Here is a 21955-nt window from a genome sequence, read left to right as displayed (position 1 = left end):
CTTTTTTCCTAGGACTAAATCACTAATAGAATATATAAAATGTAAACAATTTATTATGGTATATATTTATAGAGTTCTTTGAGTTTCTTTTTTATGGTAATCCACTTTATTTGCTTGCATTTACAATCGGGATTTAAACAGGACATTTCAATCCCCTGTCTAATTGCATATGTTCATTTTGTGTGGGAGAGAGATTAAGCTGGTTGTAAATTATGTGGGCAGATAATTTACATTAAAAAGGGAGAAATTATGTATTTTATGTATTTAACCTGCCGGAGACTGTGTCTACTCTTACTATTTACGACAGCTAAAGTAGACTGAGAGTTCTGAGATTTTAAGTTATATTATGCTTTATAATCTTTGCCCTGAAAATATTAGGATTCTCACATTTGGTGATTCTTGCCTCATGCCAGCAAATGTCTAGCATCATCTGTTGGGTGATGTATTACTATTCTTTCATTGTTGAGGTAGTTGACACAAAATTCTGCACAAACCAATTGCACTTGTGTGATGTTCCTATGCCTATCACTGACATCTGCTTTTTCTTGTCTCTTTTGTGATACTTCAGTACTCTTCATTGCCTGGGGAACAGGGGATCATGTATTCTGCTTGTGGAAGACCTACATAGGGTGTCATCCAGGATTTAGATCCAGTAGTTATCCCAATAACTTGAGTAAAAGCACTTCTTTTCTGGAAGAAGTTTGATTTTGTTTTTACAGTTCTTTTAAGTTAGCTGTGGCAAACTACTTGACAACTTTAGTGGGGAAAAAGCACCAGTCATTTTCTTTAAATAAACAAACTCAGTTAATGGTAGGATACTAGTGATAGTTGCATACTAAAATACTGCATTGTGTTGTCTCTCTTGCTTAAACTTACTAGATATTAAGTTTATTTGTTGAGTGGTACTGTTATGTCATTAATTTATTTAATATGTAGGTCGAGTAAAGTTTGCTGATACCAGTCATGAATTTAGCATAATAAAGTTGAGCTAATCACAATGTCAAGTACTGGGAGGCATATCTTTTGTGTTACAAAATACACCTATTTGTAAACAGCAGTAAGAGTGACCTTACTATACTATACTATACTGACACATCTATATTTATAAAATGGCTTGAATAAAAAATCTAAACTACGTCGTTGGTTTTTTGGGCAGTGACTTGATATCTATCTGGTCACTGCTGGTTGGTGTTTTATTAGATTCCAGTTGGTAGCAAGCGACATTCGTGGAAGCTTGTGGGAGGAAGTGTGGTGTAAGAATTTGGATTCTTGCTGGTGGAGTTACTGGAATTCTTTACAAATCTGTAATCTGCATTAACTGATAAGAGTTTGGTAGTTTCCCCAGCTCTGGGTTTTATAATACAGAACAGAAAGCTAGCTTAGCCTGGGGATAGCCGGTGAACATTGATCGTACTGGTTAGGGCAAGTTCTGTAGTTACAGAAATAAGCTGATGTGAAACTGGATGGATATAATCAGATATCTTCTGAAAGCAACTGAGATGCTTGCAACATGAGGCAGAGCAGCTGTCAAAAATGTTCTTGTGCAAATGTGGTTATCTTTATTTTTGGACTAACCAGCATTTTTTCTTCACAGCAGCTATACTTCTGAATGGAAGTGGCTTGCAGACAGAGCTAGAATTGGCAGCCGTTGGACGTGGCTTCAAGCCCAGATTTCAGAACTAGAATACAAAATCCAACAACTAACTGACCTTCACAGGCAGATACGTGCCACCAAGGTATTGTCTGTAAGCTCATAAACGGGCTTTTCAAATAATCTTTTGACAGAGTTTTGTGTAATATTTGGTTCCTTGTTGTTGTTTGTTTTGCCCTAGAGTTCTTGTATCCATGCAGGCTATTGCCTGCTAAGGTTAATGAGAAAGACATCAGGAGCTAAAAAGTATTGTACCTTAGAGACATCAGTACAGCACTGGGAGTCGAGAACTCTCACCTTCTTACCTGTGATAGTGACTTTGTTAGTGACTTTCAGGGGCCCAGCACAAGGTACTGCATTTATCACACTAGTTTCTCCCTCTGTAGTAGAAGGAAGATTGGGTTTTCAGGAGGGGTGGTTGGTTATTCATTTTGGTGTTGTGGGGTTTCAGGGTGGGTTTTTCTGTTATTTACAGTGCATGTTTATTCTGAGGATTAGCTAGTTAATGTTTGTACAGCACTTTGAACAGGTCAAGGATTAATTATTACTAAAATTCCAATGTGTGTAACTCATGTACTAGTTTTTGTAAATTGAACTGGCTAGACAGTGGGAAAGTCGCATTCCTAAAACATTAATAATCTATCTATCAATTTAATGTGTTCCCCAGTCATTCTTATGTGCAAGAAGCCAAAACCTTTGATAATTCCGGTAGTGTGATAGTGAGGGGTTTTAGAGGAGGGCCCATTGACTTTCCGTTGAGGAGCCTCATGTAGGTTGTCTAATCTATGCTGGGGTCAGATAAGCGCTGACGGAGAGGAGCCAGAAGATGCTTTAGACTTTATGTGGCTGAACATGAGACTTAGAGGGAGTTGAAGAGGAGAAGGAAATCACCCCAGAGAGCATTTCCCTTGGATCACATAAAGAAAAATTATTCCTTGTTCTTTTGCCCTCAAAGCCCTTCTTTTCATATCCAGCTTTGTCTCTCCTGCTCACAACTTTTCCCCAGTCAGATTTTTCTTTAAAAAATAGTTGAAGAGCCTTTGTTTCAGAGTCTGTCCTGCCTCTGTGCCTACGGAAGTGAAAGGAGTTTTTGTATTTTGGTGAAGGGTGAGAATGCCCATATTTTAGTATTGCCCTAAGTACTGGGTACGTCCACAGTGTTACACCCAAAAGCTATCAGCCTTTAGGGTGGAATAGGTCTCTCAAGCTGCAGAACATGGAGAAATAAGTAACAGAGAAATGGGAGAAAGAACATTCTTTTAGTCATGCATTTTCTTCACATTAGGTGGTATATTGGCTTGGAGCCTAGTCGTCTTCCTGGTGGAGATCTTTAGTGACATTCCTTTTTGCAAACTTCATGCCCCTTTTACCAGCTGTGGTATTCGGTATTTTGCATTGTGTCCCATACACAGTAAGGTAGACGCTTACTTTCTTCAGCTGTGATTTTTTTTGTATACGTGTGTGTAGCAGCAGCTATGGAATGACACGTGGGCTGATAGAAGAGCTCTTTGTTTTCATTTAGTGGCTGCAAAGTAGTTACACAATATCATTAGAATTTGTATGCTGTGTTTAATGTTTTCAGAGTGATTTTTGTGTGTTTTGAGTGGAAAAAAATGTGATTTATAGCCAGTGAACAATGATTTCAAGCAAAATGCCACTCCTCTGACACCATAACACAATAGGAAGGGAGATGGTTAACTTGTGGGTAGTTTCCTGCCCTACTACATTTTGTCCTCTCCATCTCTGTGCACGCAGAATTAGCAGCTCTGGGTCTTTGAGAGTCTTTCCATTAAAAAAAAAAAAAAGCATATCTGCAAAACAAAATAATTCCAGCTAAAGAGGGGCGGGAAGAGTTCACTGCCAAAACCTACTGGCTGTAACCCATTGAATTTATGATTCCTATATAGTCACTATTAGTCTTCTAATTCTACTCTTCCTCTTTTTTTCTGTACCTATTCCATCTCTGCCTTTTCATACAGTCTGTCAATTTTCTCCTTCCTTTTCTGCTTTCCTCTTCCCGTGCTTGTCAACAGGATTCTGCAACTTAAAAAAACAAAATTCCAGTGGAGGGTGGGAGTGTGCCCCCCTCTTTTCACCACTTTTCCTGTGTGTCTTCCTATTCCTCTGACTTAAGAATTTGTGTTTTAGACTTTTGTGAGCTATTTTTTTCTCTCTGTCTGTGGTCATGACCTATGATTCTTTTTCTAAAAGAGTCTAAAGCTGTGGATCTAGCTTGTCCTCCTGTTGTAGCACATAAAAATTAGATCTATACTTGAATTTCCTTGAACATACGGCCTACTTTGTAACTGCTCTTGGTCTGCAGGTTGTAGTATGATACTGTCTGGATTTGTTTCCATCTGCTGTAAATGGAAAAGCACAGATGATGGGCTACTACCTGATAAGGAATGTGGCAAATCTAATGCTGACTCGATGGAAATTTCAGAAGCTGTGTGCCCCTTTTGGGCACTAAAGCAAGTTTTCAAGTACCTACATTTGTTTTTAGATAGTATCTTTGTTCTCAGCTTTGACTTTATAACTCAAACAGGGGAATAAGTTAGAGACACAATGAGAACAGGACAGTTTCACATTTTTTCCAAGTCTACCCTTAGAAGTCTCTTTGAGACTTGCTTTCATGTTTTAGGGCAAGTTGCTGCTGAGACAGGAGTCAAGGTGTGAGTTAAACTACAGGATCCTTAATTTTCCACAGCCACAACCTAGGTGAAGTCTGTCTTGCGTAAAGAAATAATATAGGCGTTCCTTGTGTTCACATGATGACAATCTTGTCATGCTTTTTAGTGGAATATTCTCACTAGAAAAAAAATTTGAGGTAGTGTAATTGAATGGTCCCGTTCTTTCAATATCTGCTTGATAGTTGAGTAACAGTCAGTACTTAAAAGCAAGTGAGTTCTTTCCCTTTCTCTTTGTAAAAAACCTGCAGAGGTTTGATAGCCTTTTCTGAGTATTGAATTTGTTTGCTCAAGATAATGACAAATTAAGGGACTATTTGAGGAGCTGTTTTTAACTGTTACAAAGTTATTTTTGCTTATTATTTTGTGTAACATTTTAAGTTGTTAAAACAAACCAACTGAGGTGCTACCTAGGATTGTATGTGACACTTATTTTTCTAATCTGTCATGTGGAAAACACAATAAGGGTATTCTTTTCCTGGTTCCGTTTATGAAACTCTGTTATTTCCCTATCATAAAAGTTACATGTATCTTATTAGGTGACATTCTAGATGATAGACCATGTCTGATACCACATTTGCTCAGATTGTCTTGAAAAGCAATGAGATTGCTAGCATATTTATGATAGTTCCCTCTGTAATTATGAAACTCTAAAAATGCTCACCTTAAATCAATTATTAAATTACAAAAGGCTTTTGTTTTGAATTGTATCCATCTCTGCTACGTAAAAAATAAGAACCTTGGATGTTTTGCTTAGAGCATGGATAGGAATAAGAAAAATAGAGCACTTTAAAATGCCCCTGCAAAATTTATTTGCTGCAAAGACTATAACCAACTTCAAATCAAAGGGTGGTTGTTTCTTACCGAAAAACCTCTTAAATCAGCGGACAAATGACCATATAGTTGCCCTAATAAGTATAAATTTCTGATTTGAATTTTGGCACAGATGTTTAAGCAGTGGTATAACACTAGAGTGATTGCTGTTAAAAGGGGTAGCATAAATCATGCATCTTTTCATTAACAAAAATACCTACAATGTCTATATTTTAGCTGTTAAGTGTATTTGAAATGTAGTTGCCATGCTCCAAAGAGTTGCTGGGAGGATTTAAGGGGGATGTGCCAGGTTTGACTGCCCCTTAAAAATGATTTAGGAGGGTTAATCCGTTGTCAACCAACTGTGTTCAATTGCTGTTGTCTAGGGGATGGTGATCTTAGAAGAATTCCCATTTCCAAAAGACATTTTGAAGAAGCAAATACAATTGACAGACCAAGAAGCTTTATTAAACGCCACAGGGAATTCGCAAGCTGCCATTGAGAGACAGGATTCTTTGCCGGAGCATGACTTTGAAATGTCACCCAGCAGCCCTACCCTGCTTTTACGAAACATAGAAAAACAGGTAAAGTAAAACAAGAACTGAACGGTCAATGGAGCCAGATGATTTACTACAGAAATAGGGCAGGTTCCATGGTGATGACTTCCAAAAAAGAAGACATTTTGCAGTCCTGAGAGTGGGTGCTGATGAAATGAAAGGCTTAAATAACTACATTGTACAACAGGTTTACAAATTAACCTTTTATTTCTGACGTGTCTGTGTTACCGCTTTGTTTCCATCAAAGCGGCCACATAACAACTTCTAATAGCTATCCACAAACCTGCCTCTCCCTTATAGTAAGGCTCAATGTAGAGTTGCCACAGATTGTTTCAGGAAATACTTACGTGAGATGAAAGAGTATAGCTGAAGATGGAGGTATGTTGCGCATGAAATAAAAAAAAAGAAAAAGCCCCAACAGGATATAATTGTTGGGCTGCCTTTTCAAGCGTCATAGGACTCCAGTTTGGAGCTGAGGAATTCTGGGTACTTAACTGGCATAGCGTAGGCGTAAGTGTGAGTGGAGTTTCAGTTCATGGTGTTCAAAACTGTCATTTCAAAGGTTAATTCCAGGAAATACAATGTAGAGTTTTCTTTTGTTAGAAAGTACATAAAGAATGTGGTAGGATCACATTGCTGAAGGAGATACAGGAAATTTGTTTTCAGAATTAATTTATCCAGTTAGCGTAAAGCAAACCTGACAAAGCCAGTATGGTGTATTAATATGTTGCTCTGATGCTGTACATATATTCTTGGTCATATACATGTTTTTTAAGTGGGGTAAAAGCAGCTTTAGGTACTAATGCCTGTTCCTGAATCTCTGTGCCAATTTTTCTTATTTGATAGTCATACTTTCCTGTTCTTGAAATGCTTCCCCTGTTTGATAGATCTTATCCACAACAGACAGGAGTGAGGAAGCAATGAAACAGGAAATTTATATGCACAGTGCTGGCAATTGCACAAGGTAAACCAAAGAGTGTTTTTAGAATGTGGTGAATGTCCCCTCTTTAAGTGATTACTTGGAGAATTAAACACCCTTTTCAGTAAGAGATTTGACAATTAAAGTAATAGTCGTGTGTTTCCTGGTCCGTAAATGGCTACAAACAGAGAGGTCCAAGAACTTTGATGATCTGAAAATTACTTGGACGTAAAGGTGTTCTTCAGTTATGGCATCTCACAGATTACATCAGATTTCTTCCCTTTACGCCACAGAAAGCTTTGGGGGTTGATTTGCTTTTTGACTATCAGTTCTGTAAATCAACCTTAACTCTGAAGGTCTGAGTTTCTTCTTGTTCAGTGTCAGGAGTAGCAATGCTGTAGGCTGAAGTACATCCACAGATATTCCCACAGAATTCTTCAGTCCTATGTTAAAAGTGTTTGTTTTTTAAAAAAAAAAAAAAAAAAGATTACTTGAGAGCAAAAAAAATTCATAAAGAATACAAAGTCGCTGAGCCTGGCATTTTTACAAGCACTGTTTTCAAGTAATTTTCATAGCGATGCAATGTTTTAAAAACATGTATGTTTTTCCTTGTGTTTTGGAAGTCTGCCACGGTTGTGGTGCTTTTATATTCAGCAGAGACTTTGCCCCTTACAGATTGAATTCTGTTGAGATTTTTAAATCAATCTGCTGAGTATTTTAATGGCATCTTGTTTGCTTTGTCCAGACCTTTTATAATTGACTTGCTATTTCTGTGCTTTAATACCCATCCTGGAATATTTTATTCTGACATGAAATTTTTACCTGACTGCATCATGTAAACATTAACAGGAAACACAGGAGTTGTAATAAAATGGAAAAGAATTTTTTCTGCCTCTTTCTGCATGAATGGTAGTGCTTCAAAATGTAAAGAAAACTTACTGGGTAACCTTTAGCAATTCTAGTTTTAAGCAATCTTAGTTCTGAATGAAAATCCTACAAAATAATTTAAAAGTTTTTAAAAAATTGTGTGCCCTTTCAGATACATTTAATTTCTGTTTAGTGTGCAACACACAGTTTCCTTTAAGAAAGCTGCATTTATTGTCAGAGTAGCCTTTAAGGTTTGACATTTAAAACAAAAAAATCATTGTGTAATGTTATCTGGAGTCAGTCCACAATTCATTGCTTTATAAGGAATGATTCTTAGTCTTAAAAAATTAGCTATATTTGTTTTCGGGCCGTTCTGAAGGTCTGGGTTTTGGTGGAGTGGGGGGTTCTTGTTGCTATTTTTGAGGATACCAGAAAATTTTAGCCATTCTGTCTGTAGTTACAACAGTCCTGTAGTTACACTTCCTTTTGTAAAAACACCTTCGTCAAACTACAGCGAGCAAAATTTCTTTTTACAAGAAAAATACTTTGAGTGAACAAAATGTACAATGAGTAGACAGCAGACTTTTCCCCCTCCCGCCCCTTGTTGAAACACTTGTTGGATGGCCAGTTAGCAGCTCTGGGCTGCAGCTGTAGTTAACACCAGCTGTAAAGTGTTCTGGTTTCTTTTGCCTTCTTGAAAACCATTGGTTAAAATACTAAATGTGTTTTGTGTACTACTTATTCAAAGGTATAAACAATGTCCTTGGCTGATTGTTCGGGGTTGTGTTGTTTTTTTGTGTTTGGTTGGGTTTTTTTGTATAGTTGAATATAATAATTGTGAAAGAAAAAACATGCCACTCTTGATGAAGAAGAAACTAAATATGATTATTCCATGATGTATGTGACTGGAATCCTGAGTAGGAAAACAACAAAAACCCAGGACCTTTGAGCTGTTGAGTCTGTGTAAAAGTCTGACTACCTTTTATTTTATTTTCTTTTTTTTCCAGAGTGCGCAACTGAGTGAAATCATCAGCAGCCTAATTGCCCCACTAAATCTGTCTCCAGCTTCTTCATCTCTTTCATCCAAGACCTGTAGGCACAGACAGCTGGTCAATGGCATCTCTTTCAGGTAGGTGACAGTACGGTAGCTTTTTTTTTTTTTTTTAAAATAACTTTTGGTGAAGTTATATGGATGGAACTGATAATGATTACAGTGGTAAATTGGGAAAAGAGCTGCTTTCTGCACTTCAGCGAGAAGTCAAGTCTTGCTTGTAAGGTTGAAAGTAGTAGAGTTTTTTATTGTTCTTAAAGACATCATAAAATTATGCAGTCACTGTTAGGTACATTTAAGTACTGGGAAGATGAATATATCTGTGAAGTAGTGAAAGGATGCAGTAAGTAACACACTACCGATTATTTCAGACTGACCTTGTTTCATCATGAGTGCAACTTTATTTCTGGAAAAGCAATGAACTAGACTTTAGTAGATTAGTAGAATACATAAGCAGTGGCACCTGTGCCTCAGCTTGGTTAAGTGTTAGTTTTTAGTGGCAGCTTCATTTATTTTAAGCACATCAATCTTCAATACAAGGCCAAATTTATCTTTGCCAGCTACTTTTTCAGTGATTTGGAGATAATATTTTTCCATTTGTGGTCTTTTGTTCTGGATGGATACACCTTCCAGGATGACTGTAGCAGCTCAAACTTAATATTGTAGAAAAATGTTTCTTAGTACTACTGCATACTTCTTAGTAATTCCATCTTTTATTCATAGATTTTAAAATATAGTACAGGCTGTAATCAGTATTAGTCTCAAAACAGCATTAAGGTAACTGACTGCAGTCCTGTCTTACAAAAGATCTAGGTATGTAGGTTATTTCTCCTGAGATACTGATAATCTGTTGCTGTTTTTCATAGGTCTTAATTAAGACCAGGTGGATGAAGAAGGTGTTCCCTACTAGAGCTGGGGGGTTTATCGCAGTGTCTGCAGCAGAACGTAATTCCCCAGCTACAAGAAGAGCTGGCCACACTATGTTTCAGCAGCTTTGCTGCAGAGACTGTAGCCTCCCACAAAGAGATTATAATGAGCAGCTTGGACAGGCAGCTTTAACTGCCGTCTGTTCCAAAGCAACTGTGTGACTGTGCCCTAAATTTAAGGATGAAGGGGTCCTGTCATATAGCATTCATGCACCTGACGTATCAGTTGTTTACCAATAATGTAGGGGAAAATCAGAAGATTCCTCGGTGAGTTTTGGCATAAAATTAGCCCTGAAACATGAGTTGCTAATAGAGATGGGTATGTGGAAGAAAAGAGTAATTTAGGCTGTTAGAAGGCTGTGTCTTGAATCTGTGAGTTTTTCCCAAAATAGATGAGGAAGGGATCCTGCTTTTAAAAACGTTCTTAGGAGTATATGAAGTTGACTTCATGATGAGGGACTCTAATGATGTAACTTCAAGCCACTTCTCATCTGACACTGTCCAAAATCAGTCCTCTTTCCATTTTATGAGCAACACAGTTGTTTGCTCACAGAGTACTCTCTCTAAGGCTGGTTGTTTTCTACTCATGACCTATAAAAGCCCAAAGAAGAATGAGAAGACTTGGAAGATTTTCTCAGTGCAGTAGCTCTAAACTGGAGTTGGTGAGTTAGGTGTTGGAAGGGAATCTGAGAGACTTGAGACCTTTCTAGATGTCATCTCAAAAATCAGTTAAGTAGTTAATATTAATTTTTTGCTTCTTGTGAAGTATTCTGAATTCTGCAAATAAATACTGTTCATTAAAGATGATAATTAAATACCATATAGAGTGGTTACCATGAGAATCCTGCAGGGAAATTCACTGCCTCCTACTTCTTGTTTTTTTGAGTGTGTTTCAGTTTTTTGTTGTATTTTTTTATTACAATAAAAAAAGTTTTGTGTGCAGTTAATTGAGACAATTACATACTACAGTTAATATCTTGGCTGCTTCTCCCCTCTTTCTAGAGCTCATTCTGACTGTATTAAGTACTTGAGAAAGTAGAAATCAAAATCAAATGGAAGTAAGGTGATTTGTTTTTTTGTTTTGTAAGAGGAAGAAAAAGGGATGATAGCGATTTTTACTTAAGTAAATTCGTGAAATTAGTTGTAGGCTCTTGATGTGAAAGATACAATAGTCCATCTTTAAAGTAGGTCTAAGCGTGAGATGCTTTGAGGTTGGTAATCACAGGGTTGCAGTATGGTTGGTTACTTGGGCCATACCCAGTGGAAGTGGTGGTGCATGTATGGTTTCTTGTTGATGAAATGTGGGTAACCTTGAACTGAGGTTTGTCAAGGTCTAATTTCATTAGTGGCTTCCTTTTCTATGTAGCCTTTCTTTCTCAATTGAATCTAAATGCCAAGATTAGCCAGATGCATTGAAGGTTCATAGAAGCAGTTCGCTAAGCTGGTGATAACCACTTTCTTATCAAGAGAAAAGAATGGAAAAGTTCATTACTTCAGTACAAATAGTGCCTGATGGCTTTCTGTGCATGCGTGTATCTGTCAGTAATGTCAAAATCTCTGCGCTTTAGCTAGACTACAGTGCAAGAAAGGCCAACCTACAAGCTTTGAAAGCAGTGTTTCAGCAAATTCGTGAATTTTACATCTGGTGATGGTTCATCTCTGCTCTTCAGTAGAATCACATTTTTAAAAAACCCCAAGCTAACATCAAAATAAACGGATAACTCGAACCTTGACTGGGAAGCCTATTTACACAAGTGGCAGGAAAACCATATTGCTGTGTACTGGAGCTCCAAGCCACAGAGCTAAGGTCTCTGCTTCATCTGAAAATGGGGCTGTGTGCATTACTGTAAGGCACAGGATGGTAAGTAGAGCAGTCGGCAGAGACTGCAGAGAGATTATCAAAGACCAGAGCAGGACACCAGAACAAAGGTGGGGAATTGCAGAAGTTAAAGAGACAGACTGAGGAGCTTTTTGGTCTATTTTACCTGTCCAAGTTACCTTTCATGTAAGAGGGAGGTATGTGGAAGTCCAGAAGTTGGGCTTGGCACCATCTGACTTCAAGGTGAATAATTACAGAGAAAATGTTTTTGAGAAATCAGAGAAAGTATTTTAAGAAAACTTTTGCATGGGCTTTAAACATTGTATTTCTTTCTCAAGTCTTAAAAATTCAGTGTTAGTATTAGGAATGTCATGCTTCAGTATTTTGGGGCTTTTTCTTGGCACTTACTAATATGTTCCTTCAAATATGTTGTACCATCCCTCTTTTAATTAGCACATTTTTTTCATTTCTGTCTGTGTTGCTTATTGAGATTGTTCTTATGTGTCAGAAGGACAGCTCAAATTTGTGCCCATAAAGCCTTATTACCACACCAGCACAGCATGGGATGGTGTTTAATCACACTTTCATAATAAGCCCTTCTGTTTAATAAAATTTACTGTTAGAAGAATACTACATGTCAAAAAAGATTGATAAATGACCTTGTAATAAATTCATTTTCATGTTTTATTGTGTGTTGCAACTTTGCTAATGAGGCTGTGACTTGCCAGACAAAGTTCATGAGAGAAGATAATCATTTGTGCAGATAGATGACCTGTTACGAACCAAGGCCAAAATACCTCGTATACTTGCAGTTCTCAGGCAGTGTAGAGTTGAAGTCAAGGTCTTCAGTATTGTAAAAATAAATGCACACTGCACACTTGAGTGCTTTTTGCAGCAAGCCTTCAGCTTTGCAGGCAGATGTTGCAGCAACAAAATAAGATCAGGATACCTATAAAAGTGAAGTGCATTCCTCCCGTTGAGTCATTCCTACCTGAATGGAGAGTGTTTTGAATTCTTACCTTGTAGAGTGTTGAGCAGAAAGGCTGTAGATTGGTGTGAGTGATCCGAGGTTGTTGCACAGATAGGTATAAAGTTTTCTACCGCTGTTGTCACATAATTTTTGTGATTGCATACTGTATTATAAGGGCATGAGTACAACCTGTGTGTGTGTAGGTAAGGTTGTAGAGGGATGATGCTGTAACACTGAGGGGGATTTGAAAGGGATAGATTTGGGGAAATGCATTAAAACGAACCTTTCCATGTATCCATGTAGACCCTGTCACATTGTGACTGGAGCTGAGCTTGCGTTCTTCCAAATCATCTGGGTCTAACCAGCTTCTAGGTCTTAAAGACAGCCAAACAGGCTAGGCTTTCCCTACTCCCTGAGAGCTTCCCTCAGGCTGGCATTGGGCTCTTTTGGAGAGCTTTATTGGCACATCCCTGGAAGTGAAGTTTAATGGCCTTGTGTTGGTTAAACTGAGTGTGCAGAGTTCCTAATTTTGATACAAATACTTCACAGTGTGTTGCAATGCCTACACTGAATGGACACTGGTTTGTAAGGCTTCACTTAGGTTTCAGTTCTTGTGCAAAAATAGAAAATCTCGAAAGTATTAGGGCAGAACTCTAGGTCTCCTTTGTGTTAGCATGACTGCTGTCTTGAACAGATGGAAGTTTGTAGGGAAATATTAGTTGTAATTTCTAACACCTAGGAGTTTTAAGTGTTAGAGTTCTTGAATTTGGAAAAAACAAAAACCATTTAATGCTTGAGGGCTTAAGTTCATTTTGACATTTGTTTCCGTGAGCAGAAAAGTGAACAAGAATGATAAACTTCCTTTTGTGACCTAGCATAGAATTAATCAAAGAGCAAACGAAGTACATACATGGTCTCCTGAAACAGTCTGCTGAAACATTTGAGTGTTTATAAAGTGCTCTTAGAATTGGATAACTAATGCTGATCGGGGTATGAAATCTTGGCCTGTGCATGTGGAGCATATTTAACTTTTTGTATTCCCACCCCCCGATTAATTATGAAATTGCAGAGCTTCAGACAACAGAGAGGTATCCTCTTCGAGCAGCTGGTTGCTTGATCATCAGCACATCAAGAAAAGAAGAAGAGACAGGTCAAGACTAAGATCTCTCTCCGTGGCTAACGTGAGCACATCTGCCCGAACAAGGCCACTTCATAGTTTCCAGAAGAGGAGACTTTACAGAATGCACGGTGCCTGTTACTGGAATCAGCAGGTAGGCCATCCGCTCTCCCCTCAGGAGTCAAAACCAGAGTCCAGCTGCTGGAGTCTGCATGTGTCTTGTCTGGTATGTCAGAAGAATAGTGCATGCTGTGTTGGTTATTTGTTATGTTCAGGGAGCATATAGTATATGTGGCAGGAGTACTGGCTGTGTCAGCAGGAGCTCAGAGTTAATGAGGTGAACACAAAAATTAAAGATCACTCAGAATCCTGCTTATCAAATCGATTTGTTGTTTGGCTATCTTTAAAGCCTTTATAAAGTCTAAGAGAAAACTCAAGAGCTTCCTTGGGAGGCTTGACTGCTGAGGAAACATGCTACAGTGTAAATGAGCTGCCTGCTTGTTTTCAGAATATTTGTTTTAGCTACAAGAAAGTTTACACAGCTGGTGGCACATTATTTTCTAGGAAATTAAATTGCAATATCTTAATCTTGTTTCCATTTTTGCTGTTTCTGATTAGTTATATTGCCTTTTTCATGACACTTTATGAATGCTTTAAAACTCTTTAAATTTTCCGCATTACAAAGGAATTAATATTTTAAAATGGAAAAAAAACCCCAACATTGTCTGTTATGCAGGGCAAGGCATATCTGTTCACATCTGATATTAATAGCATATTGCTGGTAAGAATGCATGAGTTTAGCTGTGGTGCTTAAAGCAACAGTCTAATCTGGGAGCAGAGGCGGTATGAACTCATTCTGTAGAGCAGTGTTAATCCCAAGTGGTTTTAATTTCTTGATTTTACTTTGCCTTTTAAAAGTGTGTTATATTGCGAGAAATCTCCAGGTCTCTTCAGCTAAGGTCTAGGATTTACTAAGTTTGCCAGTGATCTGAGGATAAATCTCCCCTGCAAGCATGTTCTGTGTGAGTGTGCTGATTCTGCATCCTCTGATAAAATTGCAGAAGTGTCCTAATTTTAGCAAGGTATTTTATTGAAAAACTGTCCAGTTTCTTACTAGCTTGACTTCCCAGCTTCCTGGGAGTGGGACTTAAAGACTTGGCAACCTGCCTGGAGGGTTTGATGGTGAGGTATGTGGGTGGAGGTTTAGAGTTTGGGAGCTCTACCTCCTAGACACTTGGGCTTTTCATCTTCCTTGCATTAACCAAGGAGACTATTGCTGACTTAGACTTACTTGTTTCCCACTCAGTCCAATCCATGTCTTGTTGAAGAGGTTGGAGGTGTCATTCCCCAACTGATGCCTCCAATACCACAAGTGCTTCTCGTAGCTGTGGAGAGTGCTCCTCAGCAAGAGACTCCAGGACTTTCCCTTCCTTCTACTTAATCATGAGGGATTCCTACTCCAGATGCAACTTCTAAATAACAGGCTTTTTTGGAAGCCTGCATCTTGCAGGCTCAAGTATCTCATATTTCTACAAGTCCTGCCTATGTCTTTGTCTTTTGAAAACTGGGCCAGGGTTAGTGCAGTTCAGAAAACAACAGCAGAAGCTTGTGAACGGAAACTTCATTTCTGCAGCCTGGCAGCAGGATTTCAAAGCGGAGTTTACATTTTTATCTTCAACCAGCCATAGAGCTGAGCTGCTTTGCATGCTTAATAGTCTACCTTGACATGTAGACTAAAAAGATAAATTTGTAGTTTACCTTTGATTGTAGACTGCAATCAAGAAGTGCATTTTTAAGTTCCTCGTTAAGACTTCAAATACTGGAGCTGGTGCAACTGTGTCTGCTGCATGCTCTTGTCATTTCTAGTGCTGGGTTACCATATACTAACCTAGCTCCAGTGTCCCTGTACCGAAACTGCAGAGATGTCCCAAAGACAGGGCGGTAAAAACCCCTGTAGGGAATGCTGTTTATGCTGCTCTCTAACTATTTTATGCTGTTTATGCAGCTGTCGGCTCAAAAACCTGTGTTTAGACTCTGCTTTCTAATGTCCTCTCCATGTGGAAGTTAACTGAGAGGCAATGTGGAGAGCTGCGTCATGGGCTACAGATAGATTCTGCTCATGTTCCTGGAGAAGAAAATAAGGGTTTGTGGCAGCAATCAAGCTGTCGGCTTCAGATTCATGCAAGTGCCAAACTGAATTAAAGTTTTCAAAATTAAGGTAAAGCCTTGAACAAAGCCTTTTACACAGTGTTGGTTAAAAACACAGTATCAAGGATCCTGCTGGGGAAGTAAGTGATAAAATTGGACTGGACATTTCCAGCACATTCTGACAATCAAACCTAAATGGGTATAGAGTCTTTGAATTAAGAGCCATCATCACTGTATTGTTTCATTGAAGAAATCTTATTCTAACAGGCCCTGTCGCTTTCTTAGTCCTGCGCTTGCTACACTTGGCTGCCCAGCTGTTGATGAGATTGCTCAGCTTGTAATGGAAGAACACTGGCTATCAGCCCAGTCTGACTGCTAGATTAGGCAGATGTCTAAGGGTAAGGATGCAAAATGAGGAACGGCCTCTGGGATTCATACCTAGTTTTCTCTGAAAATGCATTTATATTCCCAGTAGTAATCCAGCACATTTCCTCTGGCCTTTCATAGAAAAAGGAGTTACTTCTTGGCAGCATGGAATATATTTGGGATTTTTAAGGTAATGTTAATATGCCATCTTTAGCAAGTGCTTCTCCCATATTTCTTCAAGTTTCACATATTTATATAGCCCCTGGTGCCATGGTCTGTGAGGACCCCCATTTCTTTAAGGTCACTGGCCTGAGAGCAAGCTGGAGCTAGGGGAGACTTGCTGCCACCTCCCTGCAGCAGATGTGGAGTAAAGAGAGGCCAGCTTGCCAAAGTCTGAGGAGAAGATTGAATCTTCTGAACCTCACAGGTCCTGTGCCAGCTTCTTCACGGTGCCTGGTTCAAACAACCAGCAAGCAAGTGCCTGGCAGTGCTGATGGGCGATGCCGCTTCGCAGAGTAATCTAAGCAGCAAAATGCAGACTTCACGTGTGTAGGAGATTAAGAAATGCTGGGATAACTTTGAGGAATTTGTTTTTTTGGGTTGACTGGTTGTACCCTTTGTGCATCGAAGGGCATTCAGAGTTTTGTCCTTCACATCTCTTCAGATTCTTTTGGGAAGCTCATCCCCCCTTCTACCCCCCAACATCCATGTTAGGAAAAGCAAAGTATGAAACTGTGAACTGGTATCCCATCTGTCAGTTTGTAAGGTCACTGGGAAGACAGCCACATTTTTTCTCTTATCTACTGCCATGCCACATACATTTACAATGCTGTCAAAGTTGGAGTATTTAGTGACCTAGTAGCCTCCCAGTGCCTGTTGAGAGATGCCCTATATTGTCCTTTGCTTTTCTGTATTTCTTTTTGGAAGAGGACTACACCTTCCCCTGCTCTGGTATTTAAATAATGCTTACACAAAGTAGTATCTAAAAGAAAACACAGAACTCTGTGAAACTCCAGAAGACCTGCCAGATCTGCAAGATAGTTAGACTGCAGTGGGGATAAATAAAACAGGATGCAGGGTGTTTGGTTTATCTGTCACCACCCAGTATCCTCAGGAACTTGAAACATGCTTTGGGGCCAAATCCGCTTGTCCCCTAATTCAGAATGACTAAGTACCACAGATGATCTGTGAGTCATCCTTTGGCCATGGAGTCTGTTTTGTATCTCTCTTCTTTCATTATCTAAATAGCTTGGTAAGAGCTTAGGCCATTTCTTGGTTGTGAGTCAGTGCACAAGCCACTCAGAATAATCCACATGCACAGTAAACCCTGGGATTGCAGTCTGTGCTTTCAGAGGACGTGATTTTCTGCAGTGTGATTTTTGAATGAATATTAAAACTTGCATGCAGGATAGCACAAAGGTGTAAACTGCAGGCATGGTCTAGTAGGATGACACGTGCCTGAGGGCAGGGGTTGGAAGTCTGAGAGCGCTTCATTCAAAATGCTGGATCTGCCACTCGTTTGCATTGTTACAGCTGGCAAGTCAAACAACCTCTTGGTCATTGTCTCCTCCTATAAAATGTACGTAATGTAGTTTTTACACTAAGAAAGAAGACCAAGAGTAACAAAACATTAAAACCAAGACAGTCTGTAAGTAGCAGATTGGTGTCAGGACTTTAAGACATGAGCTCCAGTTGAATCATTTCCCAGTGGTTGTTGCATTTATAACTGCTTCCCCCCACCCCCGATTCTCCAAAATCTAATGCCTGGGTGCTTCTGCAAATGCTGAGGACCTATAGTATCTCCATCTCTGGCTATTTTTTGCCAAAACTTGAAGGAACTGAATTATCTGTGAGATAGCAGAAGTTCTAGTAAGTTTGTTTAAAAGCTGACAAGTGTTGTTAATACTCAGAAACTCTCAGAGAGGTCTTTGCTTAGCTGACGTGCCTTGTTTTCTTTTCTAGTATTTTATCTGTGTTGCTTGCTGCAGGGTGTTTTTAGTAACAAGGAATTTGTTTTGCCAGTACATTTTGTTAGTTTCTCATTTAACACCCTAACTAAGGACAACAGTTCCACTTTTTTCTTTTTTTTTATTATTTTATTTTTAAGTCGTGCTTTGCCAGGAGACGTCATTGAGACTAGGTAGTGTTTTAATCTATGAAAACTTCATACAGCTATAAATAAAGGTAAGAGGCAATAGAGCAGTGAGATCTGAGGACTATCAATTTTGGTCCTATACATTTCTTCGCAGGGTTGTAGAGCACGGTGGTTTTTTTTAAATCTGAAAATTCTCATTGTATTTGTATCTCCACCTGCTGGAGGAAGAATTGGTTGTGTGGACTGAGGCACATGGAGGAAACCAGAATTCAAATCTGCAAAGGTGCCAACACCCTGAAAGTTGGGAATTGAGGTGCAGAAGCTTACATTTTAGATGCCACAAGCAAACAGTTGGTATAATGTTGCCAACTCTTGCAGTTGAGTATTGCCACATTTTTTCTCTTCAGTCTCAGACAGAGTTAAGTGAGAGCAGAAGAATAGCTGCTTTTGTTCAGTGGTTTTAAAAAAACAAAAAGAAGAGGGGGGGAAGTGAGTGCTTCTCCAGAAGGCTCCGAAACAGACAGGGAAAATGTATTTAAATTCTAGGGTTTGGGTTTCTTGTCTTAATGTAGTTCTCATGCCAGTTCTACGATTTTTGTGTCTTGCTGCATTCCCAGTGCATGCTTAGGGCCAGTGATACTTCTTGTAGATGCCACTTGATAAATACATATGGGTGTTTCACCAGGTCTTGTTAATTTTCAGGTTTTAGGGAAGAGTAGATATGTACACTTATAATTTGTCTTACATCCAGCATGCAGAGCCCTTTATCTTATTGGTTAAATGTCTGCTATCTGCAAGTGGTTTACTCTCAGGAGAGTAAGGGACGGGGAGAACAGTGTGTGTGCAGACAAGGTGTTTAATCATAATATTGTGTGTAGTGTGGAAGCTGTACCCTGTTTTCTGCCAGGTGATATGTTCGTCTGGGGACGAGTATTTTAGCACCTACTTCCTAGAATACAGTCCCAGTTCCTCTACCATATTATCCTGTGTTGTGGGTTTAAGGAGATACAGGTGAATTCTTTGTGGCTGTTATCAATTACTGCTTTCTCTAGCTCCCTTGGTCTGTAAATTTAAAGAAACAGCACTTTAGAACAGGTGCTATCAAGCATATTATTCAGTAGCCAGCTAGAAGTTTTGCCTTTCACACAGTGAAGTAGTTGTTTCTCATAGTTGCGCTGAAAGGAGTCTAACTGGTTGTCACCCCCGCTCCTTGGTATCCCTAGATATTGGCTCCGCCACCTGCTTCTGCATAGTTTCCTGGCATTGTGACTTCTAAAAAGGCATGAGTACAGGGAATGTTGTTGTGTTGCCAAGTCTCCTGCAAACTGGTTTCAAGAAGAGGATGCATCCTGCTTCAATGAAAATCATGTAGTACCTCTGTGGATATGTCAGTCTTCTGGTCTGGGGAGGAGGATCTCTTGGCTATGGTTTACCAAATTTGTAAGTGAAAGTAATAGCTAATAAAATTACTATTTTGACACTGTAAGTTAAAAAAAGGTGGTCTTCTATTAGTTAAAAATCAACAAAACCGGAATGGGGAAAAAAGTAGTATTCCTACGTGTTCAGCTATTCTGAATGTGTGACAAGACTGTTGTCTACTGTGGAGGAAGGAAGGGAGAACACCTTTAGCTTTGCGATGCTGTGATACTGCCAATGGAACTAAATCCATCCTTTGTGAGGTTTATGGCGAGCCAGTCAGCCTGCAAATTCTTGTTTTCCAGATGAAATCCTGAAGCGTGCTTTTCGCAGTCCTGCACCTTTAGCTTATTACAACATCTCTGTAGTATTTTACTGATCACATCTACTCTTTATTTCTACATGACGTTTTTTAAAAGATATCCCTGCGGATTAACATGTCTTTCCTTCTTTTGGTTTAACTGATCAAAGATTAAGCACTAACCTTGATTTTTCAATTTATTTGCTAGTTGAACAAAAGGTCTTTGTTTCCGGATGTGGAGGACAGCATGCACTTCCCACAGTGCAAGTGAAAGACCATCTCCCATTGGCTTATAACAGGATTAAGGAAACTAAACTCCGTGTATACTTATGGGGGGTGGGTGGTCTCCGAGAACAGTAAAAGCTACCACTCCTTTTATGTCACTGACCAAAAATCTGAATTTGAGACAAGCCAGATGTGGAGTAAGTTGTCACTAGTGTTTCACGAAAGTCTCAGTTCTGTTCTTGGAAAAACTGGTCTCTGCCGCAGGATCTGCCATTTATCCTTATCAACAGCTTCAGAGGGGCCAGAGGCAGATGAATTTGTTTACGTCCCAGGGCACCTTGCCTTGCTGTACCTGACCTGCGTATAGATTGCAGGCAAGTGCATGGGAAAGGTCTGTCCGTTTGACTCCTATAGAACCTTCATCTGGAAGGGAGTGTGTCATGTAGTGTGTATAGTCAGCACCATCTGTTATGCACTTTCCCGTGTAGGGATGTCTTAGATGCTTTTCCCACCTTCTCCCCCACTACCTGTTGATAAGAGAGAAGGTCTTTGGGGCTTTCAGATTAACCTTTCACTAGTCATGTATTGTATGTTTCCCAAAAGCACTCTGCAGTGAAGTCCTAGTTTGGGGAACCCCTGATGTTTAGCTTGTGAAATGAGACATTCATTTAACTGTATGTTCTGCCAGAGGAATGTAGCTCTGCTCAGAGCAGATAGTTGTGTGCAGAAGAGGGAGCCCATGGAGAAGTGGGCTGGCCTTTAAGGCAGATGCTAAAGCACAGAAGCAAGCACGTAACACGGTGCTCTGTTAGTTTGAGCTGTACATAGCGCTTCTGGAGGATTAAAAGTTAGCGGTGTGTTTGGTGTTCAAAGAGGAGGCCATCAGTCACCCACACAGTGGTTCTCTTGGATCCCATAATTAAATCTCTGCAATTTAGTTGGCTACTCATCTACTGAAGAACAGTTTTTGGTATTGAGGGGGTAGCTCTTCTTTGATATTGCTGAAAAGTTCATTGTGTGTGTGTGTGTAGGGAGAATAAATGCTTTTTCCTTGCCTTTTTGGGCTTATAAGAGTAATCAGAAGCAGACGTGACAGGTATTCAGCAGAGTGTATTTGAGCTAACTTAATTAACTTTCTGGATTCATACACATTGGTGTAATTGAACTGTGGCTCTCTGTACTGTTACATTTAGGCATGTTTCCAAAAATGGTAGGAGTTTTAATGATCAGTAGCTGAAACCTTGAAACTAATTCAGAATTTTTTAACTGGGGGCACAAAACATTTTTCATTTCAATTATGGCACACGTCATGGACTCAGACTTCTTTGTCTGCAGAAGGATGGTTGGGCGGTAGTGTTCAGCCTTCTGACCCCTCTAGAACAAAGGCATGAGGCAGTTGTGCTTTGCCTAATGCATCAGTTTATCACAAGCAAGTGCAAGAATTGTTTTGAATATCAAAAGAAATCGCTCACTGTTTTCTGTGACCTGGTAAAACAGTACTAAGGGAGGAAAAAAATTCCAAGATTAAAATATAGAATACTCTAGAAAATTAGATTCGTTGGTGACACCATTCGTTATGAAGTTTAAAAGAGAGCTGCTATTTTAGTTGAAGATTTAAAGCTTGCACACCTCTGATTTCCTCTTAAATACGATGTATTTTCTTTTCCTCAATAGAATCAATTTAATGTAATGTTACTCTTCGTATCTACTTAAGCTGAGGAAGCATGAGGTTTTGTATTTCAGTAATGAAGAAGAATGTTTCAGGAGATGTATGAGGTATAGTATAGCAGGGGGAAAACTGATAAGACTTTAGTAATCTCTCTTCCTTTCTGGAGTGTTGGTATTGTGGTCAGGCTTACTGTAGAGGCCTGTCTTCTAAAAGCTGTATGCCATGGTTTTCATTAAACCACTTGTCATTGCTGTGGCTGAATTTGTGGGGTTGTTTTCAGCTGGGTTTAGGTGGAATTTTTCTTGCGGTGTTGCGAAATCAAGAATTAACCGCTGTAAAAGCCAGTTGGGTTGTAGAC

The 21955-nt window shown here is 39.3% G+C and overlaps 1 protein-coding gene across 1 annotated transcript in view; it reads left to right on the top strand.

The window, feature by feature from the left end:
• The window catches only part of KANSL1L (KAT8 regulatory NSL complex subunit 1 like), a gene marked incomplete at both ends in the record, with an annotated part of 59300 nt that overhangs the window by 15225 nt on the left and 22120 nt on the right, over window positions 1–21955 (top strand). The window contains 4 exons of the mRNA XM_082001430.1: window positions 1595–1736; window positions 5538–5735; window positions 8502–8623; window positions 13330–13531. Coding sequence (XP_081857556.1) covers window positions 1595–1736; window positions 5538–5735; window positions 8502–8623; window positions 13330–13531 — 664 coding nt within the window. The remainder of the gene's footprint in view (window positions 1–1594; window positions 1737–5537; window positions 5736–8501; window positions 8624–13329; window positions 13532–21955) is intronic.

Source organism: Phaethon aethereus (genome assembly GCF_964289735.1).
Source record: "Phaethon aethereus genome assembly, chromosome: 6".
Classification (NCBI taxonomy): domain Eukaryota; kingdom Metazoa; phylum Chordata; class Aves; order Phaethontiformes; family Phaethontidae; genus Phaethon; species Phaethon aethereus.
Note: the sequence above shows the minus strand (reverse complement) of the source record. Positions and strands in the feature narration are given on the sequence as shown.